The sequence below is a fragment of the Nuphar pumila genome, chromosome 2, assembly GCF_984573655.1.
Source record: "Nuphar pumila chromosome 2, dmNupPumi1.hap1.1, whole genome shotgun sequence".
Classification (NCBI taxonomy): domain Eukaryota; kingdom Viridiplantae; phylum Streptophyta; class Magnoliopsida; order Nymphaeales; family Nymphaeaceae; genus Nuphar; species Nuphar pumila.
The window spans coordinates 107243981-107253538 of NC_143250.1; the positions used below are offsets into that span (position 1 = coordinate 107243981).

Consider the following 9558-nt stretch of genomic DNA (forward strand, 5'->3'; position numbering starts at 1 on the left):
GATTGAGCCTTGTCAAAACATAAACGACATAATTTGCTTAGAGTCCCCTAATCAATGCATCTTATGATTCTATGCAAATCAGCCAATTCAGTCAAATGTGCGTCAGTTTTTTTCATGGACGGAGAAACCACTCTTGAAAACAGAGACCTAATCGCGCGGGCTAAGTCTGCCGTACTTACTATCACTGTCCCGACAGTGTAAACCCATGGCACGCCCCCCTTTCCCCCAAAGAGTCGCCAAGCTTTGACTGAGCAAGATCAGCTTATCGCTTACCCTTATTGCAAGGGGCTGATGCTCATGGAATGGAACTCGAAAACCCGTCTAGCGGCATGGCCCCTTGCCAGGATACCTTACAACTAGGTCTGGTAAACGAGCCCCCACTGCACCAAAACCATTGGGGCAGCGTTGGGTTTAATTTAATAATACTGGATTTTTGCTCAACATGGGTATGGGACATCATAATAGGCAGCACAAATACATTTACACCATGCCAGGATACCTTCCAACTAGGACTGGTAAACGAGCCAAATGAACCAAACAGAGCGTGTTGAAGCTCCGCTGATTCTTGTGGTGAGTGAAGCCAAGCTCAAACTCATGGCAAGCCCGAGCCAACAAGCCAAGTTCGAGCTGGCTCCTTCGCATATAAAATACCTTTTTTAAAGATAAAATTAATAGAATTTGGACTCTACCTACTAAGCCAAGATCAAACTTGCTCATTACAAAATAAATACATTGTTTCAAAGTTGTGAGCAATAAAATTTGAACTTTCAATTTATTGCTTGCAAGCCAAACACTTCTAAGATCTAGACTGTACGACATAAAATATATTTATAAATAGTTAAGGAGCCTATATGAGCCGAGCCTAGCCACACACCTGCTGTTCCTGTTTGGCTTGCCAAGCATATTTCACTAACAAACTCTTTATGAGCCGAACACATGCCGAAGCTCATCTAGTTTCTCAGCCCTACTCCCGCCTCTAAGACATACCGCACTCAAACCATACATGACATCTGAACATATAAAAAGAAGCATCAAAACAGATCTAGCAATGGGACAAGTTTTCCTTTGCAAAAATTATTTTGTTTCTAAAAACAACTGCAACTGCACGTTACATTGAAATGAAAGCCAATAAAAGGCTAAAAGCTTCACTAGTCACTGACTTTAAAGAAGGTATATGACAGTATCAAATTGTTTATGCCATCCATTTTAGGATCTGTTTCGAATTCAGGATCAATATAGAAAAACACCTGCAAAGAAAACCCGCCATCATCAGGCCGTGACTCAGTACTGATCATGTCAAAAAGTAAAATAAACAGCAGAATACTTACAGGCATGTCAATCTGCTCCCCTGGAAGAAGACGTTGTTCCTCAAAGCAGAAGCATTGGATCTTATTGAAGTAAACTGCAGCCTGAAAGGAAGAGGTCAACCAAGTAAGAAACCAATCTTCTCCTTTTCGTTAGGAAGTGAAGTAAAAATTTATTTAAATAAAGGAAAAACGGAAAACAAAAGAAGAATCAAATTAGAAACTAATCTTTTCTCCTTTCTTTAAAAGATGAAATAAATTTATTTGAACAAAGGAAACATAGAATAACAAAAGAAGAACTAAAGGTGAGCCACCAAATTAACACATGAACCTGTAATACAAAGCTTATTCCCTGAGAAATCTAAATCTAGCAGCACCAATCGAACTCAGATCAGAACCACCACCATCTCCCTTGTTCACACGATCTGATAACCAACCCAATACAATGGTGCAGCCGAAAGGTTTGGTGGCTATATTCTCAAATATACTTTTGTCCCTCTCAAGCCAAGTATACCACCAAAATTTCCAAATGGTCAACCACCTCCCACCCTCGATTTTAGCCCTTCAGCCAAAAAGATTGTACAATTGATACAATCTTCCTATGCCACTCCAGCCAACAAAACAGCTTTTTAAAATATGGGTAGAATCGGAATAACTGCAGGCATGTTTCTTCCTCTCTCTTACATGGGAAGCAAATACCAGATAAGAAGGTACCCCTAGATTCAGCTTTTCTAGAGTCAAGAAGCCTCCAAACAGAAATTAACCAAGTCAAAACCAAAGCTCTATGGTTCGGGTCATACCCCAAACAGATGCCTTAGGAAATGGAGCTGGTGCAGGCACACATAACTAAGGGTCACAATCCTTCATGGAAGATCAGCCAGACTGGGAATAATTCCAAAAGAAACACATCCTCACAATTCGCCAGCCTCTCCATAAGTTCTAATCATTCTCCATACCGTCTTTCTGTCAATTTCACCTGAAAGACAAATTCTGTAAGCCATTCAGACCAGCTCCCTACTCCTGAACTATTCCCATGCCTGGTCAAGTCACAGAGCTCAGACAGTCTTTTGACAAAGGAGAATCCGACAAGGAATAAGACCAGAACTTAATGTTCGTTCCTTTGCCAAGAGTGATCGTAATTCTCTATTTATGCTGGTTCAGAACACTTATCCACCCTTTCCAAATAAATCACCCAGCTTTTCATGTATAGTCGGGGTTCAGTTAGTTTGCATATTACTATACATGTATAATCTTCTTAGGCAGTAAAGCCCCCCACTTGTCTTACATTTCTTCAAACACCACCCATTTTCTAAGGAATGCTTAATTAATAAGCCTCAGATTCTGAATTTAAAGCCGCCCCTATCAAATGGATAAGGAAACCTGGTGATGAGGTAGGAAAAGAGCCCCTCCCCACCCCTTTGCTCTTGCCAAAGGAAGGTCACAAAAATCTTATCATTCTTTGCTCGAGTTTTTGAGAATGCTATAAAGGAAAACAAGGCAGGAGTTATACCAATTCACACATGCTTGATAAGAGTTATCCTTTCAACTAGAAAAAAACTAGCTGTCATCATAAATCGGGCCTTAACCCAACTAAACAGGGTCGGCTCTAGAGAGAACTAGCCACAGTGTTGTAATTCAAGGTATCAACTGTGTTATTGTAACTTGTGCCACGATGCAGCCATTAGTAAATATAAAATCCACATAGATCCAAGACCCATTTTCCTATATAATGTGGTGAAAAAAAAGGAAACATCTCCAGTCAAATTATGATCTAGAAGCTAGATTCTATACCCTTGCCTAAATGTCCACCTTGAAGCAAGTTACTGGTGCCAAAAACACCAACATCTGTTAGAAGTGAAATCACAATAACACATGCAATCTAGCAAATTTCAACTCAAGTTGACACCAGGATCCATCAAGACATGTTCTGACTCAACAAATCTGTAAATGACACATTTGTCCTTCACCTTTATGCATTGGAAAAAAGGAAACATCTCCAGTCAAATTATGATCTAGAATCACCAATCTAGAAGCCAGATTCTATACCCTTGCCTAAATGACCACCTTGAAGCAAGTTACTGGTGCCAAAAACACCAACATCTGTTAGAAGTGAATCACAATAACACATGCAATCTAGCAAATTTCAACTCAAATTGACACCAGGATCCATCAAGACATGTTCTGACTCAACAAATCTGTAAATGACACATTTGCCCTTTACCTTTATGCATTGGAAATGAGCCCACATTTTGATAGGCTTCCAATACAAATTGAGCCAAAACTTGATACACAATGTGTATGGAATGCTGCCTACTCAATATCGATCTGCTTGGTACTTTAAACCATAATCACAAATCTCTTAAAAATATCCCAGCATATTTATGTATAAATTTTTTAATAAAAGTTAAAAATAATTAAAATTTTAAAAATAAAAAAAGTTATATTGAGATCATGACAAAATCCTGATATAGTAGAAATATCCGAGAGCTTGCATTTCTCATGATAACTTTCATGACCTGTGAAGTTCTCACAATAAAATCACAAAATTTTCAAAATATCATTGGCATTTGGACTATGCTTAAAACAACTGAAAGCTAGACATTACAGGTTGTGTGTGTGTGACTTGACTGATCAACAAACTTAAATGAAGGTACCTTCATGGGTGTAACATTATACGTAGATACACCAGTTATAGGTGCTGAACTTAGATTTTCAGCAGTATAGAAAGAAAGGGCACTTTCTCCTGGCTTGACCCTTACCTGCAATACAATAGAAACCCGACTTAGTGTACCATGGTTTCTGAAAGTGTCAACATAATGTGAGTATTCATTTAATTAGAGTACCTCCCTTTGTGTTGGGACAAACTTCCATGGCATGCCATCAGCAACATCGGCATTGAACTGAACAATGAGTTCCCTGCAAGCAAAAAACCACATCAGGTTAAGAGCGAAAGAAGGAAAGGGATGTGCATTCATGTCTATCTCTATAGCATAATCTGCTCACTACCACAAGACACTGGTGGCCCATCTGTACTTCATACCATGCACACCTAGTTAAGTAATCAACTTTTGAGTTTCCAGTGATAATCCTAGAAAAAGAACTTAAGGCATCCATCAGCACAGCAGGTGCACATGTTCCATGCCTTTGTACGTGCCATCTTCCTTAAATGGGACAGGTATATTTCTAGAACCCCACAATGCTGAACCATGAATATATATTACCCTTTTTATAAAATGAGCTCTCTATTCAGTGCTTCATGTGTATGAAACAAAGTGTTGCATGAACTGCTGGCAAAAGCACTGACTATAGGATGGAGAAAATATGTAACAAAACCAGGGTTGCCGAAAGCACCCATAGGCATGGGGATTCCTGCTCACTTCAGATTCGCTTCCTTCTCGCTTCCCAATATCAGGAAATAAAATTTTTTTTTTTGGGGGGGGGGGGGGGGGGGGGTGCTTGGAGCCTTTAACAAAAAATTTGTTTGCCTAATATCAGGAAAATTTGATTCTTATTTGCTTCCCACTCAAATCCTAAGTCGCTTCCCTCTTCATTTTCTCTTCGCTTCTAGTTCGCTTCCTAGGTCGCTTCCGAGACGCTTCTCGATTCGCTTCTAAATCGTCCCATGCTTTCCGCTTCCTAAAATTTTAGAGGTGTCTCGCTTCCCACTCTTGCTTCCTCGATTGGCAACTCTGAACAAAACCTTTGCATCAAAACTAACATAGATTTAGTTGATCCAAAGTGGGTGACATATAATAGCAGTAGAATAGCCTTGGAGTGCTAAACCACAGATATTCAGCCAATTTGTGAATTTACCCCAGTAACTCGGGAGACCCATAATTGTCTCCTAATGCATTCAAAGGTGTATTTCTGTACAAGTGAAAATAATTAGTGATCCACGTCTTTTGTGTCACAGACTGAGGCCTGGAGCGAACAAACTTTAGTTGCACACAGCTTACCAAACTCATTCATGAGCCCAGATTGTCGATGTTCTGAGTAAGCAAGATTTGGGCTTCAATCATGGTACAAACAACAGCTGGAAGCCAGCCAAACATGGATATTATGCCTCTCAGTGTTTGTTTTTTATACCCTATGCAGATAAGTTATGATTGTTAAAGAAGATCTACCATTGAAACTAAAAGCTAAGAACTAATGTATAACTTCCCTTTGCGTTTATCAACATTATTGTCTCAGGCGGTTGAGTTTCCAATAGAGAAAAATGATACTCAGGTTTCTATCATAAGTCAGGACTTTCGACAGTTCAATTTCTAGTATATGCATGTGTTCTTTCAGAGAGTAAGTTTGCTGATGGTTCAACTATTGGCTTTCTAGATACTTCCATTTGTTTTTACATTGTGGATTACCATGTGAGAACTATTCTTTGCCATGATTGTTTCCTCATTTATGTAATTCCTTCCCTGGTCTGAAACAGAATGCTTTAATGATGATCAAATGAGTGAAGTTCAGTTAAACAGGAGACAGTTCAACTCTTCCAGTTGCAACAGGTTGTGGCCACATCTATTAATGACTAGAGAATTTGTGATGCAGCAGAATATAATTTTTTACTGGGGTTTTCCATACTAAATGTTCTGTTGTGATAGCCACGAGTATTAGTCACATGCCTTTTTTATCAATAAGCCTTGGTGTGACTGAGACCACATTCATTTGTTTAATAAACACAATGTACCTCACATTTAAAGTGTTTCTTGATCTGAAGTTTCGATCCCATATAATCTGACCCCAGAGATCTGTTTATCATGGTTTTGTTTTCTTACCAGAAAACATATCTTGGATCCAGTTTTTCCGACATAAAAATATGACTTTTTGTATTGTGAAATATCAGTGCACCATGGGCTACTGCTTTTTAAATGTTACCAAAAAATGCCTAAATATCAAAATGTCATAATCTAAAGCATTTTTTTACTATTTAAACTACATAGATCACATGCATAGGGTCGGTATCCACAAAGTAATTAATATACTGTTGGAAGATCCATGGGTTTGACCATGTAATTCTCTATGGGGTTGTTTGATGGCTTGTCCAGGATTGGACGAAATGAACAAACAGAACGGAACACAACATTGGTTATGTTTGTTCCCTTCTTTTAGTTCCAAGTCGAACAAATGTCCATGAAGAATGAAGAAGAAGAAACCCTAATCAAGAAGAAGAAACCCTAATCAATGGGAAAAAAACCCTAATCAAGAAGAAGAAACCCTAATCAAGAAGAGAATCCTAATCAATAAAATCAAACAAATACCTAATCTATGAAAATCAAACAAAAACCCCTAATCTAAGAAAACCCTCACATACAAAAACCTAAAAATGCCCTAAATTTTTTTTTGATTCAAACCGTAATAAAAGAAGAAGAAAGACGAAAGAAGAAGAAGAAAAGGGGAAGAAAGAAAAGAGGAACCTCGCCGGCGGCCTCGCATCACCTCGCTGGCCTCGCGTCGCCTCAACGGCAACCTCATCCCCGATGGCCTCGTGTCGCCTCAACGGCAACCTCAACCCCAGCGTCGGTGACCCTGGCACCGGTGACCCCCTGGCTGCAAAGGGGAGAGAGAGAGAGAGAGAGTCCAGGGACCCCTACCATGTGTTCCCCGCATCCCGTTCTTTTTGTAACAGGGGGAGGGGTGTTACAAAAATAACACTTTTTTAAGGATGCGGCGGACGTCGTTCCGAGCGTCCACCGCATCCAACATTTGTTGAAATCACCATCCCCTGCATTCATTTCGCCCCATTTCGGGCGGGGGACAGTGATTCAAACATATCCTATATGCACCACCTAACAAGGAAAGGTATCACAAGGTACATAAATGGATAAATATTCCATGTGAAGTCATACAGTTCTGGTAAAAAGGGTACCATGGCAGCAGGGGCAAGTGTCGGTAATGCCCCCTTTTTCAAACTTGAGGCACAGAAAAAGTTGCATTTGGAAGCCATGAAGAAAAAGCACAGAGCAATGAGAACTTGTTGACCAACAGAAAAAGCAAGCTAGTTATGTCTAAGACTCTAAAATGAAATAGATAAATATGTGAAGACCGGTGACTCAGATTGTATATAATCAGAAAATTGGGTATACTGCTACTGCTACAGTCGGTCTTGGTGGCCAAAGGTATGGGATTCAGCAAAATGAATAACAGAAATAACATCACGGTATCACCTTAGGTTGCCAATCTCTTATTTGTGTATATGACAACCATCTCTGACATGATTGTCGGTTTTCAACTGCAGTGTGCGTTCCATCCCTTGCCCATTCCACTTTGCTTGTTAGGCCTAGATCACATTCACTATTGGTTGTAAGACTTATGGCAAACTAACAACAGTGCTCCTCTCACACAAACAATTTGAATATTGAAGGCTTTCGTCTTACATATAACAATGAATTTTTCTAGTGGCTTACTAAGAGCGAATAGTCCATTTTTACAGGTTCCAGAAATATGAACAACATTTAACAGAAACAGTCCTCAATCTATAGACTAACAAACAGTCAAACGCTTGCAACAACGCGAAAATCACAAAACCAAGCCAAAAGCAAACAGTAACCCAAACTAAACATGTCTCCATATAGCCCAATGTACCTTGAAGGGGCAGTTCCCTCTTGTGCATGCCGCGTGATTTTCTCCTCAACAGTCTGCAGAGACTTAGACCTTGTCACAATGCATGAGAAACACTCAGAAATATATAATGACCGATCACCATTCTTTACATCAAACACTTTACCTACATACATTCTGTTCCAGAGAATACAAACTATGCAAAGAGGTTTCATATGTAACCAATGACATAAAAGATGCCCACTTGTTCAATTTCATTCTAGATGATAATTTATCCCACAAATTTTTACTATGGTATTCACATTTTCAATGTTTAGCGATAGAACCATATCCTAATCTCTTCAAAATCAATCACACAAAGACACCACTTGTTCAAATCACGCATCTAGAAATAAAATTTTCCCACCTCTTCCCCAAAAACCCAATCTTACCTCGCGTCTCTGAACCGTTCCACCATACCCAGTGGCCTGACAGAACTTCCGGTACAACGGAACCGCCGCATACGTCGAGCCCACCATCGCAACAACTAGCGCAAACAGATACAGTAGCGTCGCTTGAAGATTCCCCTCCCGAGGCGCTTGAAACCGAGACGCCCCGTCAGAACGAGTCGAGTACCATCGTCGATCTCCTCCCGGACTCAATGCCTTCCCCCACATGACGTCTGTGCGCCAAAATCCCGATCCAAGCATCGATCGACTCGGAAGTCCTCTGCCCGCGCAGCCGACAGATTCCCCAGCACCACGCACCGATGGAAACGGATCCAAAACTCGCCCATTTCTCGAACTCATCATCTCTCTAATCACCCAAAATTTCAAAATAATTACGAACATAGAGAGAGAGAGAGAGCGGACAATATCAAGAACAATAACGAAGAAACGGATCGAGAAATTTAGGTAAAAAGGCAGAAAAATCGGATTTTCAGAGCTACAGGAATAAAATTAGGTTTTTTAAAATCAGATTTTTGGGGCCAAGAGATTCGCGGGTTACCTCGCTCCGAGGGAAGAGATGGAGCGTAGTCGACTGAGACGATCGATCCTCGAGGACGAGAGAGCGATCCTTCTGTGAAAGATCGACCACGACATCTTCAGACAGAGCTAAAACCCTTGAGAAACCCTCGAGAGAGAGAGAGAAGAAGAGAAGAAGAAGAAGTTCGATCTCAGAAAGTGTCCTCGGCGCGACCCTCAAAAAGCATACCAGACCCGCACGACCACGGCTTGCACCCTCTGCACGCACGCAGACCGGGCTGAGTCCCCCAAGCTTGGGCTCGACAGAGTACAGGTTGGTTGGGTCCGAATGGCTCATGGTCTCCATAGCACGCTTTTTTGTGTGGATCAGTGGGGTCGACATGGGGCCAGGCCCGACTTAGCCATTGCCTTTTTATCAGTGGGTTCAGAGCCATTGCCTTTTTATCGGGCCAAGCCAGCCCGAGTCAAACTCAATCACATCGTATTCAGAACCCTGTCAGGTACCCAACCTAATGTCCATTGGTGCAGTGTCTTGTATCATGTTATGGTTCTGCTGATCTCAGTTTGCTTTTCTTTTTTTCATTTGATACTTGATAGTCAAGATTATGGGTTCTCTCATTAAACAAAAAAAAGAACAAACAAAACAAAACAGCTCGAGGGCAACTTGTAAATGAAATGGCTGATTAGTTGATTTGACAAAAAAAAAAATAATTTGTGTTATAGAATCAATACCA

The 9558-nt window shown here is 40.5% G+C and overlaps 1 protein-coding gene across 2 annotated transcripts; it reads right to left on the reverse strand.

Moving 5' to 3' along the window:
• Nucleotides 1–1039: 1039 nt before the first annotated feature.
• Nucleotides 1040–9019, reverse strand: LOC149846602 (cytochrome c oxidase assembly protein COX11, mitochondrial-like). 2 transcript variants are annotated; one of them, XM_089998091.1, is made up of 7 exons: nucleotides 8847–9019; nucleotides 8291–8654; nucleotides 7884–7952; nucleotides 4148–4220; nucleotides 3959–4063; nucleotides 1329–1409; nucleotides 1040–1247 (listed from the first exon to the last, which is right to left on the reverse strand). In XM_089998091.1, exons 2-7 carry the CDS (start codon nucleotides 8359–8361, stop codon nucleotides 1149–1151), a joined length of 498 nt encoding a protein of 165 aa, XP_089854217.1. In that variant the 5' UTR covers nucleotides 8362–8654; nucleotides 8847–9019; the 3' UTR covers nucleotides 1040–1148. The 2 variants fall into 2 exon arrangements, with proteins under 2 accessions (XP_089854217.1, XP_089854216.1); XM_089998090.1 differs by having other exon boundaries at nucleotides 7884–7936; nucleotides 8847–8971.
• Nucleotides 9020–9558: the final 539 nt, after the last annotated feature.